General features: G+C 43.0%; 1 protein-coding gene across 1 annotated transcript; it reads right to left on the reverse strand.

Moving 5' to 3' along the window:
• Window positions 1–2,968: 2,968 nt before the first annotated feature.
• CIDEB (cell death inducing DFFA like effector b) lies at window positions 2,969–26,441 on the reverse strand. Its single transcript, XM_088477818.1, has 5 exons — window positions 26,401–26,441; window positions 25,829–25,973; window positions 10,951–11,100; window positions 8,945–9,132; window positions 2,969–3,248 (listed from the first exon to the last, which is right to left on the reverse strand). The coding sequence occupies exons 1-5, from the start codon at window positions 26,439–26,441 to the stop codon at window positions 3,113–3,115; spliced, it is 660 nt and encodes a 219-aa protein (XP_088333944.1). The 3' UTR covers window positions 2,969–3,112.
• Between the last annotated feature and the right edge of the window lie 1,255 nt (window positions 26,442–27,696).

The raw sequence follows: 27,696 nt of genomic DNA on the forward strand, positions 1-27,696 counted from the left end.
GCTCTTGGAGGATGTTTTGGTACCATTCTTTATTCATGGCTGTGTTCTTAGGTAAAATTGCAAGTGAGCCCATTCCCTTGGCTGAGATCGGTAAGCCGGGTGTTGGGCTCCCGGCGTAGGCCGAATGACAGGCATCAGGATTTCGACGTCTGTCGTTAGACCCCTGCCAGGATTAGCCAGTCATGAAGTCGGCGGTCGGGATTACAACCATCAGCTTCCGACCCTTAGAAACAACATGTACATGAATCTAGAACTGGCTGGTTAATAGCAGACTGGGAACATCTCACTGGATGTAATGCATGAGAGGAGGGCATATAGCCACTGGAAAGCAAGGGCAAGTTAAAACTCACAAAAATAAATATTAAACATAATATTCCATATTTTGTTTACATTTTATTAAACCATGTTGTTTAGCATAATATCACTGCCTGTTTGCATCAAATCATTTATACATTCAAGGGAGAATGTAATTGTTTTTTCGCACCAGCCGCTAGGTGACGTTCACCATTAGCAATTCAATTGTTCTGCTGTTTGTGCGCCCATAGCCGCGGCTGTACACATTTTTGGTCGCAGCCTCCTTAGGTGGCGAGCAGAAATGTGCAATAAGTCTATGGTTTGAGTGGTCTAACACAGATTTAACATGGGTTTAGCCATTTTGTGTGGCTAAACCCGATGCTTTTCGTCGTCAAAAAGTAATGGATGCCCGATCAGAGCAACATGTAAATTACTCTGACAGACGCCCATTACGTTGGGCACCGAAAAAAACAACTGAATTCCCCCTATGGGATTTACTGATTAAATCCACTCAACAACAAAACAAGATAATGTGGATATACTGTACAAAGTGTACACTGCGTGTTTTGTGATGTAAAGCATGAAATCTAGATATATCATGTTAGACTTTTTCCCATTTTTAATATGGCCAACAACATGTATGTGATAAACAAATAGACTCAGAATTAATAGCAATGCTGGGTACACACTAGACGATGTACCATGCGATTCGGTGGATCGGACCAACATATCGGGCACATCGTTTAGTGTGTACCCACTATGTCGCTGACCATGTGTGCTCCCGTGGATCGTCAGCGACATCCTCCATCGGCACTACATACAGGCTCATCAGGGGATGTCGCTAGCCAGGGCCATGCTGCTGAATGCAGCATGGTCCCCACAATCTCTGCCCGCAACAGCAAGTGTGTATGCATTGCCGATGCCGACTCCCCCACCGGGTCCCATCGCAGCAGATGTCAGGCTGGGTACACATCGTCTAGTTGTATAAGTCTGCACATCACTCCCTAAACGAATAATATACAGAAGCATCTTTAACTTTTATTATAACAGTGAGTGCATTTCTATCAATTGTGCAGACCGGGCCTTAGCAATTCTTTCCCATCCTTCCCTGCAAAAAAATCAAGGACCATCAAATTACAATCTCCTGTGCACAGCCCTCTTTAGGTCATTCCATAGGTTTTCAATGGGATTGAGCGCTGGGCTCTGATTGAGCCATTCCAAGACATTGACCAACACTAGGACCTGAAGCAACTCCTTGGTTAACGTGGATGTGTGCTGTGTATCGTTTTCTTTTTGGAAAGTGAAACTCATCTTCATCTTTCTGACAGAGGCCAGCAGGTACTCTGCCAAAATATTCCATATGGTCTATTTCCTGACTTGAGTCCTTAATAGGTACAACCCCAAAGTATGATGCTGCCACCAGTGTGCCAAGCATATCTTTTAGTATTAAGAGCAAAAAGTTCAACCTTGGACTCACCAGATGTGTTCCCACATGGCTTGGGAAGATTCAATGTCACTTTTTGCTAAATTTAGATGAGCATTGTGTTCTTTTTTAGTGAGAAATTGTTTTCATATTGCCATCCTACCCAATAACCAAGACATCAACAGAATACAGGAGACTGTCGTTATACAGTATGCAGGGGGAAACCAGTCACTGAAAGAAATTCCGTACAGTAGGTCTCTTGGTAGTATCTATGATGAGTTTTCTTGTTGTGTCATTATCTTTGTAGGGAAGTTCTGATCTTGGCTATGTCCCTGTTGTGCTCCATTTTCTCCACTTACTGATGATAGTCTTCATTGATCATAGTACTGTATATGCCTTTGAATTAATTTATACCACTTTACTGATTTTCACTCTTCAACAATGAAATCCTGCAAATGTTTTTTGAAAGCTCCTTTCATACCATGGCTATCAAAGTAGGCTGCAATAGGGAAAAAGGCAAGACATCCTACAGCAGTGATTCCCAACCTCAGTCCTCAAGGCACACTAACAGTCCTGATTTTAGTGATATCCATGCTTGAGCACAGGTGGTAAAATAAAAATAACTGAGGTACTAATTAAGTCACCTGTGCTCAAGTGTGGCTATCCTTAAAACCTAGACTGTTAGTGTGCCTTGAGGACCGTGGTTGGGAACCCCTGTCCTACAGGAACACTTGGTGGCCTATTCATGATCACTAATGGCAGCATTGAACATGCACAAACACTAGTTTCCACATGTCTTTAGCAACGGTCCCATTCATTATTATCGGGAGTTGACTACAGTATTTGGCGTTAATCACAATCACTTTCCTTGCTGGCAGGTGTATGCTAATTACTTTTGAACATGATTTTTAATGTGATTGGTTAACTCTGAACACAGCTACAGCACCATTATGAAAGGGTGTGTATATTTTGTATTTCATTTTTGTTTTCTACTTGAATTTTACTGGTTGCAAGGTGGCATTAAACTTAGAAGATCTGATGTCATTTCTTTTGATTTCAGATTTGAAATCACTAAAGGCGGGATGTACTACGCATCGCAATATGGATGCGATTCGTGTGTTGCCTACAGTAGGCTGCACACTTGTATTAGTGAATAAATAATGCTACTGTATAAGAAGCCCTAATTGCCCATTTGCCATATTGTTGATGGTGCCATTTTTGTATTTTATTATTGTAGTACAGATCTGGATAAAGAGTTAATGAGGATGCTTTAGCGGAATATTGCAAAGATAAAATAACAGTAACTATGTACTAAAGCCAGTAGGTTCCAGTACATATTCTTGGTAAGCATGTTTATTAGATGAATGCCTGTCTCCTATGATTTAGAACAGTGGGTCAGCCCTCATACTCGCAGATTCGGTTAGTGTGCCAGTGATCTGCACCCTCCAGTAAGCGTCTCAATACTCCAGACGCAGTAAGCATCAGGCGTCCCACTCCATGCAGCGCTGCTGATAGGACTTTCAAGACCTCTCTGTTGGTGAAAATATGACACATACATCAGAGTTCTAATAAATCAATAATCAAGAAGATGTACATCCCATTCACACACAAGGGGATATATTTATCAAAGTTGATTTTACATTCAATTTGATGTTCGATTTAGCTCACCTCAAATCGAATGTACAAACCCTATCAAAATCCCACATTTACTAAAATTCAATTTTAGAAGGCTTTTCTAAATCGAATTTGATTTTGAACAGTGATTTGATGTTCGATTTTGCATGCCCATGTGCAGATCGAACACCAAATCCCACTCAAAATCGAACTACAAACCCCCAAAGTAATAGACCTGCTCATGCTGAAAATGAAAGCCTGAAGCAGGTCTGATTGACACAGATGCATGCACAGATCAGTGAGATTTGTGCATGCCTTAGTAACCATGCGGTTCTCACCATTGAAATCAATGGTGGGAGCCGTTCATTCTCTGAGAGAGGTGGAGGCTCACCTCTCTCAGTCAATGAATGCTCAGCCCTGGCATTTCTATGAAAAATGCTGCGGCTGCCCTGTCATTCGGGAAGTACCGTCCTCAGAGGACGGTACAGTTCATGGTTTATGCTCCTGTTTTTTTCGTTTTACGGACACTGTGGATGCCTATTTGGAGAAGAGTACCGGTCCAGGTATTGTAGGTGAGTATGGGTGAGTGTGTATGTATGTGTGTAATAAACTTATACTGTCACGGTGTGTGTGTCTTGTCTTTATTATAACATTTCTTTACAGGTGAACTAGAGGTACCAGCAGGCCCTTAATGCCCCGCATGCTGGTACTTGTGGGATCTGCAGTTCTACTGTTAAAGACAAGGGGCCTGATTCAGAGCCGCTCGTAAGCGGCCGCTCGTTCGTTCCGAGCGATGTTAGCCCAACTGCGCATGCGTACTGATCGTTATACGCATGCGCTAACCAGTCAGTGCGGCCGAAATTCATGTGCTCGCAAAATAGCGAATGCCTGCTATTTTGAGTGACAGAAGAGGCGTATGTGGGTGGTAACAGGGGAAGGTGCTTGAAAATGGGGAGTGGAAATCAGAATGCAGGCGTGCTTAAAGGTCAAAACGGGCGTTTTATGGGTGTGCATATTTAAAACAGCAGCGTCATGGACCACGTCACTGGGTTATTTTATAGTCAGAACTGCTCGCAAAATTGTGGTAGCAAACACCAACCCCAAGAATAGCGAGCAGTTCATACCCTTGTCGATGTACTCGACTAATCTAATAAATAGCGGACACGACGTAGGATGCGAGCGGCCAGGGGGCGTATTTTTCCAAAAAACGAACGCAAGTTTTGTTCGCTCGTTCAGACATAGAGGCGTGAACAGACCGCAAACAGTGAACGGTTCATTTGAATAGCCACCCCTAGTTTTAGAACGAACGACCGGAAATAGCGAGTGGCTCTGAATGAGGGCCAATGTTTTTACATCTATTTTTACACTACACTTCATTATCCCACCTCCCCATGGATCCCCAGCCTGGGCTGACTAGCAGTCAGGCGTAATGCCTTGGCCGAGGACCCGTTGAAAGGGTTCCCCTGGCTGTGGCATTACCCCCCCCCTTCACGCTAGAGAGAGTCTGGTGCTGATTATGATACATACAGTGGACCCCTACTCATTTTGTCCCCTGTATTTCCAAAACCAAGACCAGCTCTCTTAGCCCAGTGCTGATTGTGCTAAATACAGGGGACCCCTACATGTTTTGTCCCCTGTATTTTCACAACAAGGACTGGCTCTGAAAAGTCCAGGGCTGGTTGTGCTTTTAGGTGGAGACCCAATTAATTTTTTTTTTTTCATTTTAACACTTTAGAAGAATATTACACACAAATGCATGCACAAATCTTACTGATCTGTGCATGCATCTGTGTCAATCAGACCTGCTCATGCTAAAATCTAAAGCATGAAGCAGGTCTATTCATTTGGGATATGAAGTTCGATTTTGTGTTTGATTTCAAATCGAATATTAGTAAATAAGGGACTTGTGTGTTGGTCTATGTAAAAGTACCAATGTTTTTCCGATGTTTTGATTTTGAGTGGGATTTGAATGAAAATCGGTTTTATGTTCGATTTGACATTCTCTTTTGCCTTTAGTAAATCTCCAAATCCAAAATCGAATTAAAATCGAATGTCAAATCATACTAAAAACAAAATCGAATATTAGTAAATATACCCCAATATGTTCTCAGACTGGTTATTGCATTCATCGGTGGATCCACTACTGGACAACAAAACTATGGCCCTGATTCAGAGCCGGTCGCTATTTGCGGTCGTTCGTTCCAAAAAAAAGGGGTGGCTATTCAAATGAACCGTTCGCTCTTTGCGGTCTGTTCACGCCTCTATGTCTGAACGAGCGAACAAAACTTGCGGTCATTTTTTGGATAACTACGCCCCCTGGCCGCTCGCATCCTACGTCATGTCCGCTATTTTTTAGATTCATCGAGTACATCGACCAGCGTATGAACTGCTCGCTATTCTTGTGGTTGGTTTTTCCTACCACAAATTTGCGAGCAGTTCTGACTATAAAATAACCCAGTGACGTGGTCAGTGACGCTGCTGTATTAATTATGCACACCCATAAAATGCCCGTCTTGACCTTTAAGCACGCCTGCGTTCTGATCTCCACTCCCCGTTTTCAAGCACCTTCCCCTGTTACCACCCACATACACCTCCTCCTGTCACTCATATTAGCAGGCATTCGCTATTTAGCGAACAAATGATTTTCGGCCACACTGACTGGTTCGCGCATGCGTATTACGATCCGTACGCATGCGCAGTTGGGCAAACATCGCTCGTAACGAACGAGCGGCTGCTTACGAGCGGCTCTGAATCAGGCCCTATGTCAGCCAAACTAGTTTGGTTGAAAGAGGAAAACATGGCAAATAATGTAATTTCCAATTAAAACCCAAAACCATTATCCAAAAGTTTATATTTGCATATATTATTAGCATGACTATATAATACGTGTTCCAAAAAAAAAAAAGTTTTGTCTGAAGAATGCACCCTTATATCAATATTTCCTAACAAACTAAATACTTGCTGCACTCCAGTATCCTTCCTGCTCAGACTTTTACAATCATAATAAAAAAGTCATCTTAAATATCATACATAGGTGACAGGGAGTGACATTAGAGAACATGAAAGTGTACATATAGCTAGATTATACTGATACAGTATATACAGTATAACATATAATTCAAATAATAACTACAAGTACATTAATCAATGCTTCAGGCTGTATGGCACATAAAATGTATCAACAATAATTTCAAGTCACTGATAGTAAAGGATTCTGGGTTATACAGTCAGCTACAAGTAGTGAGGAAAGAATTAATACATATGAGTAAATGAGGGTTCTCAACCAGAGTCATAACTAGGGCTGTGCGAGAGGAACATCCAACCACGGTAAAACTCTGAAGGAGGGTGCGGGGCATTCATATTTTACATTTATTTGGTTACAATTGAGGGCTTATCGGTTGTCAAAGTTCCTTGCTTGGCCAAGACTCTACAATTTCCAGTTATGTGGGAGAGAATTACACACACATCAGATATACACATATAACTGTAGCATGGAACTCCAATGTGAGAAACATCATTATCATCATTACCATTATCAACCTGGTTTTGCCTAGTTAAATAATGCTACTTTAAAACATTGGACAGTCTCGCCAATGTCTCAAAGCCGCAGGCTATTACATTCACCCCATCATCTTTTCACAATGTTGCTGCTTGACAAAGAATTCTTCAAACTAAAGGATCCACACAGATTTCTGCCCATATTGTATTTTCCATCAACTATGTTTTGATCGAGGTGGTTTGAGGATTCTGATTTACTAATGCAGAGTTTGCTGTGCGGTATCCAAAATTCCTCTTACAGTATAGTAGGGATCGATTCACTTAGAGACAATGGGCCTGATTCAGAGATGTACATTCATCCGATGTTGAACGTACATTTCCGATGTTCCTCAAATGTGCAGATTGGTTCCTGCGCTTACGCTCACAGACCTCCCAAGCTGCAGCATGATAGACATGCTGTGGCATTTGGGGGGTGCGTCTGGTTGCCAATCCTGGAAACGGGGGGCGTGTCGCACTTGTCAGCACACCAATTGATAAAAGGACAAAAATAATAAAAGTTTCAGGAAATGAGCTGAATTCCTTATCAAGGTGCCATTGGAACTTTAATATATGCAAATGTTGGTGCATGACCAGACATTAAGCATGCAGTCAGTTGTGTTAGTCAATTTGCAAAGAACCCTGGAAAGCACTGGATTGCCGTGAAACATATTCTTAGATACCTGAATGGTACCAGCTCTTTAAAATTAAAGTTTTCAAAAGCTGAAAGTTTGGAGTTGCAAGCCTTCTGTGAGGCTGATTAGGGATCAGATGGGTACTATAGCCTACACTGGATACCTGTTCTCACTAGCGAGCACAAGCATCAGCTGTCCTAGACAAGGCTGAAAGAGAAAGCTAATTCATATCAGCCTTTGAGTCACCAGTAGCTTCTAAATTTGCTTTTCTCAAAGCAGTTAGTAGAGCAACCCTCATTAAAGGGTAGACCTTTAATTACATTACTAATTTATGCAGGGCTTGTTGCCTGACTAGGGCCAGGCTCTCTGGTCTTGCTCCCAAAGCCATTGATTTTCCAAATTTATCTGATGAAAATGTATTTGGCCTTGAATTTATTAATGAGGGAATGTAGTCAAATCTTAGACAGTCAAAACTTAGACACCAAAATGTTGACTCTCAGACTGTAGACATGGACAAAAGTTAGCAAATCAACAGGTCGACATGGATACAAAGTAGACAGGGCAATAGGTTGACAGTTAAAAATAGAGACACAGTCTAAATGTCGACATTAAAAACTGTAGACAGTCAAAATGTCGACAACCAAAATGTAGACACATACAAAATTTACACAGTTAAAATGTAGACACGGTTAAAATGTTAACATTTTAAATATAGACAAAGCAAAAGGTTGACAAACAAAATGTAAACACAGTCAAAATGTTGACAGTCATAATGACGACAATAATAATAAAACAAAAACAGCTGCCGCTAAAAGCTGCCTGTATCTCAGACGCAGTTAAATGCCGGTGTCTAAGACACATAAGAGAGCCACTAGTTTAACGTCTGCTAGGAGCATAAAATTGTTAATTTTAAGGAAAAAAAAATGCGCACCCCCTTCAAATCCATAACCAGCCCCAGACCTCTCAGCTGGGCTGGTATGGGAAAATCAGGGGAAAAAGCGGCAAGGGGGGATCCACTGATTTTACAATAACTAGCACCCAGCTGAATCGGAGGGCTGCCGCTATAGCGAGGAGACACGCAGAGTGCCTGGTTGTCTAGTGGTGACTTACCTGGTATGGCGGGTCTGGTGGCTCCAGCGGTCTTCCAAGTCTAGTGATCGTCTGATGAAGACTTTCTATGTATCCCTAGTGATTATCCCTAACCCTAACCTGCGCAATGAACGCATTCACCTTGATGAATAGGTCCCTTGGTAATATACTTTCTTGACATAGAAGGTGTACAAAAATAAAATTTTATCCTTCTGAACAGTCCTTCTAACATTATTTTCATATGCATATTTTATTGCTACACTTGAAAGTATCTTAGGCCTGGTACACTATATGGTCCCCATAATGGAGTTTGGGAAACTCTTGTTTACAGTATGTGTCATAAATGGTCTCCTACCTGAGAACTTTCTTTGGTCCCAAGCACTGGAAATCACAGCTCATGGAATATAAGCCATAGAAAGTGGCCTTTATATTCAGACTGCCAAACAAATCACGTGGGTTTAGCTTGTATATGTCAAATGTGATTCGTGCAATATCCCGGCTGTTCTTTGGTTTCTCCTGCTGCAAGGAGTAAGCTAGGACACCCTACAATAAAGAGAAAGTGATAAAATCATCTATGGGACTGACATGAATAAATCAATCCTACAACATTGTACAGATGCATAATAATATAGTTTCAAAGTAAAAGAGATGCTGGTGTACTAGGTCTTGTCATTAACCTTTGCTAATTCATTTACAACCCTAATGCAAATATTTGAAATGAGACACTGCACCCTCTAAGCTCTGGAAAAGAGAGTCAGTCATGGAAACACTGGGGGCCTGATTCAGACCCGCTCGCTAGATGCATTCGCTCACTAGATGCGTATGCAAATTCGGCAAGGCAGGCGATCACACGGCAAGGCATTAGCATGCCTACTATGTCTTAGCGTGCGATCGCATTGTGTATGCAGACGCCCACCAGTCTGTCTTAAGATGCCCACTTGCGCACGTCATCTCCAGGAAGTGTATGCAACCATCGGTAACATGGTACCATCGGATGCGATAGCAGCACTTGTGATTGACCACACCCTGCCACAAGCACTGCAAGCCCTTCAGTGTAAATTTCAGCCAAGTGACGTGTCGTATGATACTGCCTCTTAATTATGATCGCCTCTGAAAACGGCGTTAAGACGCTCAGTCACGCCTGCAATCGCACCTCCACTCTCCCGTTTTTAGCGGCCAGCCCAAGTCACCACCCACAAACGGCTTCTCCTGTCACTCAGCCGGGCTGTCTATGCACAGCGAGCGAACGCTTCCCGATTGCTCGCACTGGTACGCGCACTGCGATGCGTACGCATGCACACATTGCAAAAATCGTCTGGCTGCCTGCGAATGCAGCCTAGCGAGCGGGTCTGAATCGGGCCCACTGTACAATGATTGCTCCTGACAAGTTCATCATTAATTCCAGTGCACGCAAATATAGGAACGGTGGAACAGACACCCACACAGACTCCTTGTTGCAGCGCTAGCAGAACATACTTATACAAAATATTGTAGTTTAGGATGGCAAAAGAGATTCCAATCATTGGCTGAATCCAGTTTGGAAGGGGCAGTATGGACAATACACATTAGTGAGTGTGTATCTCTCGCCCTGAGTGCCGCTACCAAATAAACCATCCTTCAAGTTTAGATTCAACCAGGAACACCTCCTTTTTTATTGTTTAAAGAAAAATGATTTTATCTCTTTCAAATGGGCTGGTTGGAAACTCCTCTAGAAAAAGAAACTAGAGTTGGTACATTTTTTTGATGTATGGGAAAGTTACACCAATACTTCTCCCTGGAGGACACAGCAATTACACAGTTACTGTGGTACAGCAATTACTCAATTACCGCGGTTTGAATTAAGAATTGTTGATAATGATCCTCCAATACTGGTGGGGGGAGAGGGACCCTAGTCCGTGCGGCAGCAGACATTATTGTATGTATACCTGATAATTTTTTACATGTATATTTGTATGACACTTGTCCATATTCCATTTCGATTTACTATCCTTCGGGATACTTTATTATGCTACTTTGTTTTTGTCAGTACATTGAATGGTATTGTGTAAATGTTACTATATCTGAAATGCTTCAGAATCAATAAAAAAATATTAAGAATTTTTTTTTTACTGAATGTAATTTGGAAATATTTTATGGTGTGGTGGTATAAAATATCAATGTATACTGACCCTCTTTACCACTGTATGCATATATATATATATATTATATGTTTCTATCTGTTTAGTCCCAGTTTCCCTTAAAAATATTTGAAAATAATTCCGATAGTTCAGGAAATGTGATGTTTTGCATCAGCTTATTATTATTACTGACAACTAACTATATAAACTTCAAATATTACTACAGTTTTCAAGCCACAGGCACCTTTGTTGGATTCCATTTCTGCCCACGTTCCAAGACCATGATCACTGAACCATCCATGAGTGTGGCAAAAAATTCTTCCGTATCCAGGAATGTCCCATCCTCTTCCAGTACTAAAGTCACAATACCAGTTAGAAAAAGAGCATCCATAGCCTGGCAAGGAAAAACATAAGGGACTTTAATGTAAGCATTGCTAAAATGTACAACACATTAATAAAGGAGTTTCTTACTTTCAATAACCGCTTTGTCAATAATAGTACTTAAATAGCTCTGTTCAGGATCTAGCTATTATATTATAATCAGGTCCTCTGCCGAAAACATTTAAAGTTGTGTAGATCTCTAACAACTGTAAGGCCTTCATGGGTCTATTTACTAAGCCTTGGATGGAGATAAAGTGAATAGAGATAAAGTATTAACCAATCAGCTCCTAACTGCCATGTCACAGATTGTTTGAAAAATGACAGTTAGGAGCTGATCGGTTGGTACTTTATCTCCGTCCACTTTATCTCCATCCAAGGCTTAGTAAATAGAACCCATAGTTAATTCCAGTATGTCAGATCTGAAGATGATACAAAATAGTGGTTACTCAGATCAACTTAATAGTGTGACACAGTTAGGTTAGGGGGTCCCTCTCCTGGGTAGAGGACTCCTTCCTTACACACACACACAGCAGCAGGGAAGCAGCACACCAGTCTGGATGCAAGTACAAGCTGGTCGGCGCCAGTCTTTATTGTACAATGTCAGAAACATAAAGAAAACATAAATATAAATCCTAGCCCTGTCGGGGCACTAACTTCACAGGTAGTTCCCTCACTACCAGAACCTGGCAGGGCCTAATGCCCTCGCCAGCAACAAAAGCACAGCACAACACTCACGGTTAGGTTTCCAAGTGTCTCTTAGCAAACTCCCTGCCTGCTCTCCCAGGTGAGACCATCAGCCCTAAACAAACTAGGCTTATATTGGCCACTCTCAGGTGGAAAACTAACAATCCTGTTACCAGGCTGCGAGAACCAAAACCTGGAGTGGCCGTGGGTGGAGCCCTCCCTCTCCTCTCACCCACAACCCCCAGGTCCCAAACCGGCTTTTCAAAAAGCCGAAACTCAAGCCTGCTACACTGCAGACTTTCTCCTGGGGGTTTAAAACACAAAAGACAGGAATCTGGGACAAATGTACCTGCCACAGACCACTTTCCCAGTGATCCTATCACATATCCCCCCCCTTTGTTTCGACCTGTGGGGCGGAACAACTGAAGCCCCCAAACAATGAACGCGTGACAACGCGTCAGCATTGGCCAGCTGGCTTCCTGGCCTGTGTTCCACTGAAAATTTAAAAGTTTGTAACGCCAAGAACCATCTTGTAATTCTCGCATTACTGTCCTTATTTTCAGACATCCACTTCAGAGGGGCATGGTCAGTGATCAATTTGAACTTTCTTCCGACCAAGTAGTACCTGAGAGCCTCTAACGCCCACTTTATGGCCAACGCCTCCTTCTCCACTGTGGCATAGTTTCTCTCATGTACATTCAACTTTCTGCTAAGATAGAAAATAGGGTGTTCCTCACCCTCCTTGTTCTGGGACAGGACCGCTCCTATACCTACTTCTGATGCATCGGTTTGTACTATGAATTCCGTTTCAAAATTAGGAGTCATCAGGACTGGTTGGGAACACAAAGCTACTTTCAACTCCTGAAAAGCTTTCTCTGCCTCAGGACTCCATTCTACCATGACTTTTTGTTTGCCTTTGGTCAGGTCAGTCAGTGGGACTGCCATGGTGGCAAAGTTGGGTATAAACCTCCTGTAGTACCCCATAATTCCCAAGAAGGCTCTCACCTGCTTCTTATTCAGAGGCCGTGGCCAGTTTTGTATGGTATCAACTTTATTGAGCTGAGGCTTTATCAGACCTCTGCCAATGGTGTATCCCAGATATTTTACTTCCTCCATGCCTAGACAACACTTTTTTGGGTTGGCTGTCAAACCTGCCTTATAGATGGAGTCCAACACTGCTTGCACCCTGGGTAAGTGAGACTGCCAATCAGGACTATGAACGACCACGTCATCCAGATAAGCAGCCGCATACCGTCTATGGGGCCTTAGAATCCTGTCCATCATTCTTTTGGAAGGTAGCAGGTGCCCCATGTAGCCCGAAGGGCAACATCTTGTACTGAAACAAGCCCTCTGAAAAAGCTGTCTTTTGTTTGGCGCTCTCGGTTAACGGTACTTGCCAATACCCTTTGGTTAGGTCAAGAGCGGTTAAATACCTTGCCGTCCCTAGTCTCTCAATCAGTTCATCCACTCTTGGCATCGGGTAGGCATCGAATTTTGAAACACTGTTCAACTTTCGGAAGTCATTGCAGAAACGCACACTCCCGTCGGGCTTTGGAATCAACACAATGGGACTTGACCATTCACTATGTGATTCTTCAATAACCCCTAACTCTAGCATATTTTTAATTTCTTTCGACACCGATTCTCTTTGTGCTTCTGGTAACCTATAGGGCTTTAGATTAACTTTAACTCCTGGGTCAGTGATGATGTCATGTTTAATGACCAAGGTTTTCCCAGGTACATCAGAGAACAGCACCCTATTTCTAATCAGAAACTCCTTGACCTCTTGTTGTTGAATTGCCGACAGGGTTTTTGCCACTGTCACTTCGGGAACTAAGGGCCCTGGACTTACTGGAGGGTCTCGGACGGCCGACAGTACCGTTCTATCTTTCCAAGGCTTTAACAGATTTATATGGTATATCTGTTCCGGCTTTCTTTTCCCCGGCTGGTAAACTTTGTAATTGACCTGCCCCACTCTTTCTAAGATTTCAAAGGGCCCTTGCCATTTAGCCAAAAGTTTATTTTCCACAGTGGGAACCAATACTAACACTCTGTCCCCAGGAGCAAAGCTGCGTAACCGAGCATTGCGGTTGTATACCCTCTGTTGTGCCTGTTGAGCCTGTTCCAGGTGCTCTCTCACTATCGGCACTACCGCAGCAATTCTCTCCTGCATTTGAGAAACATACTCAATCACCGTTTTGTAAGGACTAGACTGCCCCTCCCATGTCTCTTTGGCAATGTCTAGTAACCCCCTTGGGTGTCTCCCATACAACAAGTCGAAGGGTGAAAACCCGATGGAGGACTGGGGAACTTCTCTTATGGCCAACAATAAATACGGCAATAAGTAATCCCAATCGCTACCATCCTTGTCGACCACTTTCCTAAGCATGTGTTTTAATGTCTTGTTAAACCTCTCGACCAGCCCATCGGTTTGGGGGTGATAAACCGAAGTTCTTAACTGTTCGATTTTGAACAGGCGGCATAACTCTTTCATGAATTTGGACATAAACGGTGTACCCTGGTCAGTTAGTATCTCCTTAGGTATACCCAGCCTGCTAAAGACATGAACTAGCTCTCTGGCAATGGTCTTGGTTGACGTACTGCGCAACGGGATCGCTTCCGGGTACCTGGTAGCGTAATCCATTATGACCAGAATATACTGGTGTCCCCTGGCAGACTTCATTAAGGGTCCAACCAAATCCATCGCTATTCTTTCAAACGGCACCTCTATGATAGGCAATGGAACTAGTGGACCCTTAAAATGTGGCCTGGGAGCATGATACTGACACTCAGGGCAGGATGCGCAAAAGTCAGATACCTCTTTATGAAGCCCGGGCCAGAAAAACCTCTGCATTATTCGCTCAGTGGTTTTCTCTACCCCTAGATGGCCTGCCGTTATATGACCATGGGCCAGATCCAACACTGTTCTTCTGTAGGCTTTGGGAACTATTAGTTGTTCCACAACATCTTCCCCCTTCTTAGTCACCTGATATAACAAATCCTGACACATTGCCATGTGGGGATAGGACAAAGGACTATCAGGGTCTACGGGTTTACCATCAACAACTTTTACATTCTCCCTGGCTTTTACCAAAGTAGGGTCATTCAACTGCTCGATAGCAAAGACCTCTCTTCTGACCTCTAAATCAGGCAGACGATCACCTGGCCCAACAACACTTCCCACCTCAATGGGAGGCACATCAGTTGACGGGCCACCGTCACGTTCCGCATTCTCTAGTTCGCCAACCATAGTAGAAAAAGGGAATAACTCTGACTCAGAAGAAACTCCCTCCTCCACTACATCGGCAACCTTCTCAAATGGATCGGGGTTGTTCACCTCTGGAACAAAACGGCTTTCCCACAACTTCCAGAAGTGAGCAAAGTCTCTCCCCAATATTGCATCGTACACGAGACCATGCACCAAACCCACAGAAACTATAGCAGAGCCACATGGTGTCTCGATGTTCACCTCGGCCGTAACATAATATCGAGTATCCCCATGTATGCAGGTCACACCAACAGTTTTCCCTGTATGCCTCAAGGGGTTCACCAGCTCAGCTTTTGTAAGTGTCACCAAGCTACCAGAGTCTAACAGTGCCTCTACTCGGTTGCCATCTACAGTGAGTACACACATGTGCTTATCAGTCTCAGCCTGCCGGTCAGCCGTACAGGCTATCTGTGCAAAGAAAGACCCCCTGCGGTAGACATGAGCAGCATCACATTGCATAGGTTCAGTTGTAAGTGCACAATTAGCGGCAATATGGCCGAAGCCACCACATCGGAAACACTGAGTCATATTAATGTCTAGTCGTTTACGGGGCAAGAACCTTCCAGGCCTGGCAGGCCTGTCTCCAGGTTCTACACCCTCAGTCTTAGGTACATTCCACCGCCCAGCACCCTTCTCCCCTGGAACAGTCTTACCAGTGTCTCTGGGAGTTCGCCGGTGCGCCATCGGGGCTCGGTGGGGTATACTCATCAGCTCCTCAGCCGCCACGTACCTCTCCACCAGCTCGACCAACTGGTCCGCGGACTTAGGGTCTGCATGGCTCACCCACTTGCGCAGAGTCACAGGTAATGATCGCAGGTACCGGTCCATCATGACCCTTTCCACGGTCTGTGGTCCCGTCAGCATCTCGGGCTGTAGCCATTTTGAGGACAGTTGGACGAGGTCATGCATCTGTGAACGTGGAGGCTTGTCCTTATGGAACTCCCAGCGGTGGACCCGTTGGGCACGAACAAAGGTGGTGACTCCCAAGCGAGTTAGGATCTCCTGTTTTAGTTTTTTATAGTCCTTGGCATCAGCCAGGCATAAGTCGAAATATGCTTTTTGTGGCTCCCCAGACAAAAAAGGTGCCACCAGACTTGCCCACTGCTCCTTGGGCCAACTCTCCCTTTCGGCCGTTCTTTCAAATGCGGCGAGATAGGCCTCCACATCATCGCCCGAAGTCATCTTTTGGAGGAAGTGACTGGCTCGTACGGAGTGAGTGGTGGTGGGAGGACCAGTATTAACATCTCTGGGCCGGGCGACCAGGTGCTGTACCACCTCTCTTATGGCCTGGCTGTTTTCCGCTAAGGCCTGGCAGGTTTCCTCAATGGCGACCTGTTGTTGCCTGGCGGATTCCTGCTGAAGTTTGTTAGTCTCCTGCTGAGTCCTGGTAGCTTCCTGCTGAGCCCTGGTAGATTCCTGCTGAGCTGCTGTAGCTTGGAGCAAGGCCTTAATAATGTCCTCCATTTTGTCCTGGGGTGTAGGTTGGAAGCTGAACCTTGCCTCTCTGAGCATTGGCTGACGCCTCCTCTATGGGACTCCAAGGACACAGTGTTATTTCCACACTCACAAATTGGGTGTCTGTCCCTTTAATTTTTAAATGGAAAGTTTTCCTCTTGCTGCAACTTTAGTGTGTGTGGTTGCCCGCATTCTCCACCATATTGTGACACAGTTAGGTTAGGGGGTCCCTCTCCTGGGTAGAGGACTCCTTCCTTACACACACAGCAGCAGGGAAGCAGCACACCAGTCTGGATGCAAGTACAAGCTGGTCGGTGCCAGTCTTTATTGTACAATGTCAGAAACATAAAGAAAACATAAATATAAATCCTAGCCCTGTCGGGGCACTAACTTCACAGGTAGTTCCCTCACTACCAGAACCTGGCAGGGCCTAATGCCCTCGCCAGCAACAAAAGCACAGCACAACACTCACGGTTAGGTTTACAAGTGTCTCTGAGCAAACTCCCTGCCTGCTCTCCCAGGTGAGACCATCAGCCCTAAACAAACTAGGCTTATATTGGCCACTCTCAGGTGGAAAACTAACAATCCTGTTACCAGGCTGCGAGAACCAAAACCTGGAGTGGCCGTGGGTGGAGCCCTCCCTCTCCTCTCACCCACAACCCCCAGGTCCCAAACCGGCTTTTCAAAAAGCCGAAACTCAAGCCTGCTACACTGCAGACTTTCTCCTGGGGGTTTAAAACACAAAAGACAGGAATCTGGGACAAATGTACCTGCCACAGACCACTTTACCAGTGATCCTATCACAATAGTCTTTCACAGGTGCTTGAAAAGGGAGGGGTTTACTCTGGACTAGAAAAATAAAAGTTCACCCCAGCACACTGCAAAAGTCCACCAATAAGATTTTGGAGGGGTGTGTCCAAACTCACATCGAAATTGCAGTAAAAAACGGCCAGTATTTATCATGCATGCATGCATGGCCCAGTTCTCTGTCACAGGCCAGTTGTTGTCAACTTGTCGCCAACACCTGGGTCCATCAGGGCACAAACAAAGAGCATTGTCAAGTTGGGGAACTTGTCTATCTGCTGCTATATCCAGGGCAGAGGAGAATTCTGCTCCAATAGACTGAAGTACTGTAGTTGTGACTCTACAAAAGATCAGGGCCTGATTCAGAGACAGAAGCCTGATTCAGAGACGGACAATAATGGAACCACTACTGCATACTCTCACAGATCGCAGTTGCTAAAATATACTAATGCCATCCAAAGCACAACCGAGCTTAGAGACACCCACTACTGCTTTCTCATATCCGTCTGACGACGTGCAACAGCGCAAACATCGGTACCATTGATGCACAGCAGGCAGTCACACAACATGTAAGGCATATCTGACCAGTTGCAAACACTGCAGCTCTCCTGGCACTCAGATAGCTCTCATGCTGAACAGGAGATAGCAATGACTAATTTATGCTCGCCCACGTAACAGCGTTTAAACGGTCAGACACACGTGCGTTTTTCTAATCATCTCCCCTTTACCACCCCCAAACACTGTCTACCTGACACTCACTTTACTAATGGTTGTACGAACGCAGTCACAAAACAATGGATGCATGTGTGCAGTGCGGAGTTTATGCATTAGCAAACAGTCACTTGTTCTGCCCAAATATCAGCGATGTGTCCGTCTCTGAATCAGGCCCTAAAAGTGTTCTGGCTTTGCTGGCATTTATGAATATCAACTTCATCACATATGGATGGAAGGATCTTGATTTCTTTTGTTCAAATTTGTGGAAGCGGAGGGACATGGTCCACGAGATTACCGGGATTAGCAACTATTGCCGTTACTTTGTTAGCTGGATACTCCATCTTGGGGTAAGCGATCAAAAACATTATGTTGACATGCCAACTATCGGCATGCCAACATTATGACCATGTCAACATTGTATATTGACATCTCACATGTTGACATAACGTCCATGTTGACATTCTGTTGTTGACATTCTGAATATCGACATTTTGTACCACACCCATCAAAGCATTCCTCATAGTTTGCCGGTGCTATCTTAAGCTGGGTACACACTGACAGATACATTGGCCGATCAATTGATCGGCCAATATATCTGCTGGCCGTCAGCCAGTGTGTACCAGCGATATGTCGGTGAACGTCGGCGTTCACCAACATATCGCAATGGCTGTGCTGTACAGCCGATGGACAGATATGTCTGCAGACCGCCCATACACACACAGGGGCAGCTGCGGGGTGGGGGACGGGATGCGCCCCCCCGCCCACCGCGACACACCCATGCCCCCTGGCCGCTGGGACCTGAGAGCAGACACAGATTATTGCCGTCCAGTGTGTATGAACCGCCAACATCTGCAGATATATCTGTATAGTGTGTACCCACCACAACTCTCACCCTAATCACATAAACTGATCAGGAAACTTCTATAAAACCTGTAACACCCAGGTTTACAATAATACTGTTTATTTAAAAGTGTTTATGCATATGATTAGCTAAAATCTGTTGTCCATTTCCTTTCTTGCCTTCCGAGACGCCCGTCATGACTGAGACGCTCCTAGAGATGTAGTGTACCGTCTTTCTAAGATATGCATCATATGTGCATCGCAGGAATTAGTTTTAGACATGTACAAAGTCGCAGTTGCAGCACAACGGAACTTGGCGTGAGAAAAAGCCGCGGCCAATGCATCACAGCATTTCGTACAGGGATTCAGACTCACAGACACACAATATACAAATGTCAGACATCAAACTGATCTGTGGAATCTAGCAAAGTAGCTTTGTTGCTCCCAGTTGTTTTATTTGTGCGAATAAGACGCAGATTTTGAGTGAGAAAGATGCGGCCAAGTCACATGGGATCTGGCGCTCCGACAGGGACTGTTTACCCCCACTTGAGCAACAGTGTTTGAGAACACATCTGTATTTGCATCCACTGTCGATGGTAGTCACTGCATTGCAGCACAGTGGTTAGCATTTTGTGGTCATGGGCTCAATTCTGACCAAGCTTTATCGGTGTGAGTTTGCATTTCCCCTTTGGTATACCAGTGTCATCCCACAAACCTAAAACTTATCGGTAGGTTGGTTGACGATTGGTAAAACATTTATCCTAGTGTGTCACTTTGAGGTAGGGAAAAACGGAATATGTTCTGTAAATTGCTGCACAATCTTAAATGTTATATAAAAAATCCAGGATAAATAAATAATAACGGTATAGGATTCAGCAAGGTCAGTTTAATGAATACCCCACCTAGAATTGCTTTTTAATAACCTAAGGGACAGACGTTTTGTTCCTCAAAATATGAATAAATTGGCATTCACAGTTAGTCCTAGCTTTCTGTTAAACCTGAAACACCTTCATGACTTCATAGGGAGCTAGGAAAACAGATACCAAGTTGGCTTAATATCCTCATGTCAACTTTCAATTCAATACCAGATACCAGTCAGCATAAGACTGTTATCTCTGGACTATGGTCTGATATTGCTGTTAAACTGCTGGAAACCTATCCCTATATGAACCATGTCAGGGATGAGACAGAGAGTCAAAAGCCAATTTGGCTCTGGCTACTAATCCTGTGGTGCAAGATATGATCTAAACCAGACATACTGTAATTGGTTTGACAATAAACCACCACTTATATAAACATATTTATTCACAGATTACTTCATTTTGACTGGCCCATCCCATGACCTTCCTCCATGCAAATCTATTTGCATAACCCAAGGCCATTAGAAAACAGAGTTGACAGTAAAACTGATAAATTGGAGATTATGGGGCCTATTCATCAACACTAAATTAAAGTTTTTAAGGACATTTTCCTTAAATAACGTTATGTTAGTATTCATGAAGATACTTAGCACAGGAGATATCACTGATATCTCCTTGCTAAGTCCCCCTGCGTTAATTTCCACACTCCCCATACATTAGTATGGGGATATGGAAATTATGGTATTCATCAAATTCCGAAAATTATGTATTTTCAAATTTGATGGACTTACTATGCGCTGTGAGGTGGCGAATAGCAGGTGAGACTTACCTGCTTACAGCTGGACAGGTCCCCCGATGTCTCCCTCTGGCGCTATGGTGAGTCCTCTGGCTCCAGAGGCTGGTCTGACACGTGTTCTCCCAGCAGAACACAATAAAGATTAGAAACCTCTCCCCTTTTTTTTTTTTTTTTCTAATCTGTACTGTGGTCTGCTGGGAGACCACGTGTCAGACCAGCAGGACGGAGCCGGAGGCTGCTGCGCGGACAGGTTAGTGCGGGATGGGGGAGTAGTGAGCGGTGGGGGGAGGGGGGGTTGGGAAGGCACACAAACTTACCGCCACTGTAGGTAGTGCTGCCCATGCGCTGGGTTTACGAATGTAACAGCGCATGCGCAGCACTGTTTCCAGCTGCGATAAGTTAGAGTAGAGAGGGAAAAGTATCTATTTCCCGAAAAGCTGTCATCGCAAAAATGAAAGCTTTTCGGAATAGATAGTTATGGGGAGGAGGAATGATGAATCTCTCCGGTAATTAGGTAGAACTCCATGCAAGTTCTAAACCTAATTACCTCCATCGAATTTTAAGGTATGATGAATAGGCCCCTATGTCCTAAAAGATCCTCTCTGAGGCAAAAGAAAAAAAAGAAATTCAGATTTCTCCACAGAGAAAAGTCCATGCAATACGCAAGAATCAAGATTTACCAAGTTCCTCTATACATGGAACTACAAACCTTTTTTTCTCAACAGATTCTATCAGACCTAAACATATGGAACAAGCAAAGCAATTTCTGGGTGGGGATGTATAATGTATGAAAATATTTATTTGCCTCTTAAATGGATGCTTCCTATCCTGAAAATTCACACGGCCATTAAGAAACTCCTAACAAATATATGCCACCCGTTTAACAAGGACTGGATGGAGATGACTTGTATAAAGAGAAAATAATCCCATATATTATTAATGTTATGGAAGAGTTATGTAGATACTCTACCTAATACAATTAAACTAAAACTATGTGACACCACCTGGAACAAACTTCTCAATTGGACCAATAATCCTCCCATTTAATTATAGCACTGTGGACTATGGTACTATTATGATAGGCTCCCTCTGCATGGTTCTCATCATTGCTAGTCCTCACGATGATTAATGGAAGAGTATCTACCTACTGTAGTTTCAGCAGTGAAGATATTTCTTCATTATTATTAACTATATAGTTATAGGGTCAATACATATTTGTGAATGTTTTTCACTTTTTGGCTATTAATCATGGGCTACAGAGGGTTGGGCACACTTATGGTAATGTAACTGTATGTTATAATGTTTTTAATTTTAATATTTTTGTTGTAATATATTAAGTATGGAAACATATTCTGTATTGGGTACAGAAATATCATAGCGTAATGCATAATAATAACAGCATAAATAAAATCAATTTGACAAAAAAAAAACTAATCTGATTAAATATTACTCAGATACCCAAATAGCCCTGTTTATGTCCATCCCCATTTCAAAATTGTGGGAGCCTTAAATGTAGAATTTGGACAGGAATATGGGTTAAGAAATAAGGAGCATATTTAATTTTTGTTATCACTCGTTACTAATCTTAAATCAGCTCCTAACTGTCATGCATTTGAAATATAAAAGTTAGGAGTGGTGGCGGATCCTGGGGGGCGGGCGAGCATCCCCAGCCTCGCCCACCTACTGATCCTGCAGGCAGCCAACAGGAGCAGTGCAGCTCTCTGGGGTGGACAAGGCAGAGGCCTAGATAAGCTGGATAAGCTGTGGATGCCAGTCGGGACATGGCCGCAGCATCCACATACAGTCAGACAGTCAGCTGTTAGCCCGAGGTACCCGACTGGCCACAGGAGGAGGAATGGCATGGGATTTGTAGTTTATATTTTACTGCTCAGACTATGAGCAGTAAAAGATAAACTACAAATCCCATGAGGCAATGCAGCAGGATGAAAAGTCAGCGAACCCATGGCTGCTAAGCCTGCTATCATTAGAGCACTGGGGGATGTCTCCTGTTTGTGGTAAGAAATCATCAGATGTAGGCTCCCAAGAGCCAATTAAAGTGTATGAAATAAGTGACACTAGAATATATTTCTCACATGATTAGGTCCTAGGTCCAGAATTGTATACACTGCAACAAGTATCGTAAGTAGCCTTTCTGCATATAGCAGCCCTTTCAGAAAACCATGCCTGGGTTTTATCAAGCATGATATAAACATATACTGACCAAAAATGGGGTGATGGGCAAGCAATATATAAGGGGTGAGGGAGTGATGGGCATAAAATATATAAGGAGTGAAGGGAGGGAGTGATGGGCATAAAATATATAAAGGGTGAGGGAAATACATATTTGGTCATATACAGGGGTATTCAATATGGGAGCGATCACATCGTTTTTGCGTTAATATCGCAATTATGACGTCATTATCGCAGGTTTTACTTTTACACCGTATTCAATTTCAAAGACTTATCGCAGTTTTGAAAAGTCTTTGATAAAAAACGGGGATAACTTTTCACCATTGAATATGTGTCGAAAAAAAGTGCAGAATTGGGGTTTAGGGGTGCAGGCTTAAAAAAAATAGCCTGCACCCCTGAGAATGACATTTAAATAAGAACTGTGTCAAAAAAAAGTAAAAAAAAAATAGGGACACCCCAAAAAATTTATTTAAAAATTGGGGTGCAAAAAAAAAATGGGAAAAAATTGTTAAACAATAGGGAAATAGGTTCAGGGCTATTCTGCAAGGATGCGGCAGGTGTTTTGAAGAATAGAATTATAGCGGCAGGTGCACAAATGCAGAATTTTTAAAAACTTACTTTAGTGACATCAAAATATGCTAGTACCCATTTTCATGTACCCCAAATTTGATGGGACCACTTAAAAAAACGAAAAAAATAACCTAAGTGCTCTTCTGCATCACTTCTTCAATGTCGGGAAAAAAACACCTGCTGCGGCTATTTAAATCCCCGACTTTCAATTAAAGGCTAAAACGGGGGTACCCATAGTGTTCCCCCATGTTTTTACAACTTTAGGGGGGTCTTACAATTATTTTAAGGAAAAATTCGTAACTTTACGCAAATCCAACTTCGGAGTTTCCCGTTTTCGTTAATTTTATATTGAATACGGGGATAAGCGGGAGTGTGCACCATACTTTAACGCAGGAAAAAAGTCCGATATGAAACGTTAACTTCGACAGTGAAGTTAACGTTTCATATTGAATACCACCCCTCTTAGTCACTATATATACTAGTCACTACATTGTAGAGACAAGGGGGAGATAAGAGGGCTTAGGATAGGTCATAAAGACAAGGAAAAAGAGAGAAAATTGTAAAGAAAGGGAAATAAAAGGGATAGAAGAAGTAAAAAGATAAATAATGAATGGGGATATAAATGGATACAAAAAGCTATGATGTGAAGTCACTATCTAAAAATGGGAGGAGCCAGAACTGGAAGTGGGAGGAGGAATGAGTAGAGAGGGGTGGGGTCAGGATGAAACCCTCCCCCTCCCCTAAAAGACAACTCTAGTTCTGTGCCTGGTTAGGAGCTGGTTGGTTGGAGCACCATTTAAGAATTGTTAGGAGCAATAAAAATAATATTATTCATTATTAAATATGCCCCTAAATTCATGCAACACCTTAAAGTGGCAAGTCTCACTAGGGAACATTTAAGCCTTCCCTGTGGTAATCTGTGAGCGGAAGCAGCCCCCATATGGAATAACAGATGTACAGTAGGTGTGTGCTTCATCTCAAAGCAAAGATGGTGTAATGGTTAGCATTACTGCCTCACAGCACTGAGGTCATGGGTTCGATTCCCACCATGGCCCTACCTGTATGGAGTTTGTATATTCTCCCTGTTCTTGCGTGGGTTTCCTCTGGGTACTCTGGTTTCCTCCTACACTCCAAAAATATACTGGTAGGTTAATTGGCTCCCAACACAAATTAACCCTAGTGTGTATGTGTGTGTGCATGTGATAGGGAATATAGATTGTAAACTCCACTGGGGCAGGGACATGTGAATGGAAAAATCTTCTCTGTAAAGTGCTGCGGAATATGTGTGTGCTATATAAATAACTGGTAATAAATAAATAAAAGTTTTATTAACAAGTTTCTGCCAACTGACCAAAGGGCATCGGGCCATAGGCCTCCATGAGTGTTTCCAAAGTAATGGGTTATAAAAGTAACACCTGAAATCTTACAAATAAAGGTAAAATAACTGCTCTCCATCATTTCAATTTCTTGTTAGACAAAGTGCTGATTTTTTTAAGTGTGCCTAAGAAATTCTGCAATCAACGAGAAAAGCAAATTTATTCCCCAGTAATTTTAAATTGACAGTTCTGATATGTATTAGGTTTTTTTTTTGCATGGTCAGTTGCTTACTGTGTTATATAACTGTCATTTCTGTTGATACTTATGCTGGCCATACACACTTCAATTATCGGGGCGTTCCGCCCAATAGCCGCAGATCGCCCTGACAATTGTAGCGTGTGTGTGGGCGACCGAGGGTTAAAAATTGCTCGGTCGGGCATGCCGGATTGTCCAACATGCCTGTCCGATGCAATATTTATGAGTTAAAATGTCGCGGGCATAGGGCAGTGTATGCCTAGCCACGGCCGACAGACAGACTTTTCCTGTGTTCCTTCCCATGGAAGGAACAGGAAAATGTCTTCTCCCCCGGGGGCGGAGCACAGATGTAGGGCTGATACACTGTGAGATATCTCACAGTGTATGCCGTGGACATCTGCGGTCTGGCAGGCATTTTATCTGGACGTGTATTGCCAGCTTTAGTAGTAAGGATAAAAGGGTATATGGGACCATCACTCACAATACTATGTAAATTGACCATCACCCACTGCAATCCCAGTAATGGTGTGTTTACTGAACTTGGTTAAAGTACTGACCTCTTTTTTCCCCACTTTATAAACTTCAGTCTATTAAATAAATATAAATATTAACTTCTAAAGTCCAGAGTAAGAGATAGTAATTCAATCAAATATACATGTGTCCTTTCCATATCAGTTTGAACAATATTTGAAATATGGGACTGTAACTGGAATTTAGGGTCAGTTGGCACCTACTGCATGCTGTCATATACTGTATAAAGCCACATTACATTTTCCAAATTGTCTTATTCATTTCTGATTGTTTACATGCAACAATATGAAAATCTGATTTTGTATACTGTACTGTATATATATGTATATATATATATATATATATATATATATATATATGTGTGTATAGGTATACATATATACTGTATATAATTAAATATATTATATTTTTTTACTTTTCATCTCTTTCATTTACAGAATAGCCTTCTATGACTTACCTTGGCTATGAGCTCTCTGAGGGTCCCGGCAGTAACTCCTTTCCGTACGCTGCGATCATGGCTACAAACACGGAAAGGCCTCTGTGGCGGTGCGGAGGCAGTTTTCACCCGCCGGGTTATCTCTGAGCCCACAGATGAAAAAGACCTGTAGTACACCAAAGTAGTAGCCATCAGAGCCGTAACTAGACTTTTTGGTGCCCTGTGCCAGAGAGAGCATTGCCCCCCTCCCATTTTTTAAATAGGGACATAAGTGCACCTGAAAAAGGGCCATGGCTTCATGGGTAAGGGCCAGGGAAGAGATAGGGGGGGCCAAGAGATGCTGGGGATAAAAGAAGAGAAAGCTACAAGTGAGAATGATAATAAACAGGAAAATTGACAGGCCCAAACAGCGCCCCCTGCCCTGTGGTGCCCTGTGCCACGGCACAGGTTGCACTACCCTAGTTACGGCCCTGGTAGCCATTATTAGGCAAGGGGATCCATGGTACAAAAATATCAACCAACCACCTATGTACAGTGGAAGAACTGTGAAACATTATATACAATTATACATTTCCAATGGTCAAATTACAAACCTGACTAAAGCCCCGGCACCAAGGTTTGATATAAACTCCATCTGAATCCACTGACGGTTTACAAGTTCCTGCTTCTTTGTGATCTAATGATTTCTGACTATTGTGGACTATGAAACCTTCCAGCAGAAAAATACAAGAGCAAAGTTCAAAAGTATGAAACAGACTCTGGATTGGAACACTGGTATAAGAGCCAGAAGCAGTGATGTCACAGAAATGTTAGTAACACTGGAATCTATGGGCAAAGTATTCTCACTCCTTAAAGATCAAGGCGACATTATAGACAATGAAAGCATAGAGGATCAAGGCATTTTTAATCAAGCAACAATGATGATAAATACCAATTATCCTTTAATATTACCTTGCTTATTTTCATAAGAGAGACTCCAGGCCTGCGTAGTTGTGCTGCCCAGTATGACTTCACCACATTTATTTTATGGGTGTAATACAAAATGTCAACATTCAGAATGTCTACATGGCCTGAATGTCGACAGTCAGAATGTTGACAAGATGTTATGTCGACATATGAGATGTAATCATAATGTTGACATTGTGCATGTCGACATAACATTTTTGTACTGTTATAGCCCTAACTCTACCCTAACATTAAACCTAACTGCAGCCTATCACTAACCACAGCTTAAGCCTAAACCAAACCCTAAACCTAAATCTGTAGTGTTGGCATTGTGATTGTCGACATTCACAATGTCGACATAATTGCCATGTTGACATTATGTCCAAGTCGACATTGTTAATATCATCATGTTTACTGTCTGTAGACATTCTGGTGTCAACAATGTGAATGTTAACATAATGACTACATACAGTACCTTATTTTATGATGCATTGCGGACAGTATAGAAATGAAGGAATGCTTCCTTTACACTTATGATGGATGACATTCTGAAGTGTGAACAGAAGAAAAACATTGGCTATGCTGCCAAAAATGTTCTATCTGGACCTTAATTCATTTATTTCTTACATAGTAATTTCCAAAATGTAATCCAGTTCAGGGGTGCAGAGAGGTGGGGGGATGGTACTAAGGGGTCTATTTACTAACTTTGTTAGGAGATAAAGTGAACAATGATAAGGTACCAGCCAATCAGCTCCCAACTGCCATGTCACAGGCTGTGTTTGTAAAATGGCAGTTAGGAGCTGATTAGCTGGTACCTTATCACCGTTCACTTTATCTCCTTACAAAGCTTAGTAAATAGACACCTAATTAATCAGGCTTGAGGGGCCCAGGTCAGCTGCTGCTGCGGAGGAGGAGGAGGAGGAGGAGGAGAAATGACCCCCTCT

The sequence above is a fragment of the Taudactylus pleione genome, unplaced genomic scaffold (genome assembly GCF_031769625.1).
Source record: "Taudactylus pleione unplaced genomic scaffold, aTauple2 ptg000203l, whole genome shotgun sequence".
NCBI lineage: Eukaryota > Metazoa > Chordata > Amphibia > Anura > Myobatrachidae > Taudactylus > Taudactylus pleione.

Excerpts from the sequence above, each read along its gene's own strand:
- CIDEB (XM_088477818.1), bottom strand. The coding sequence starts at position 26,441 with ATGGAGTTTATATCAAACCTTGGTGCCGGGGCTTTAGTCAG. Across the intron at positions 11,101-25,828 it reads TCAGAGAGCTCATAGCCAAG|GCTATGGATGCTCTTTTTCT; the intron begins GTAAGTCATAGA and ends TTTCCTTGCCAG. Across the intron at positions 9,133-10,950 it reads AGAAATGGAATCCAACAAAG|GGTGTCCTAGCTTACTCCTT; the intron begins GTGCCTGTGGCT and ends TCTTTATTGTAG.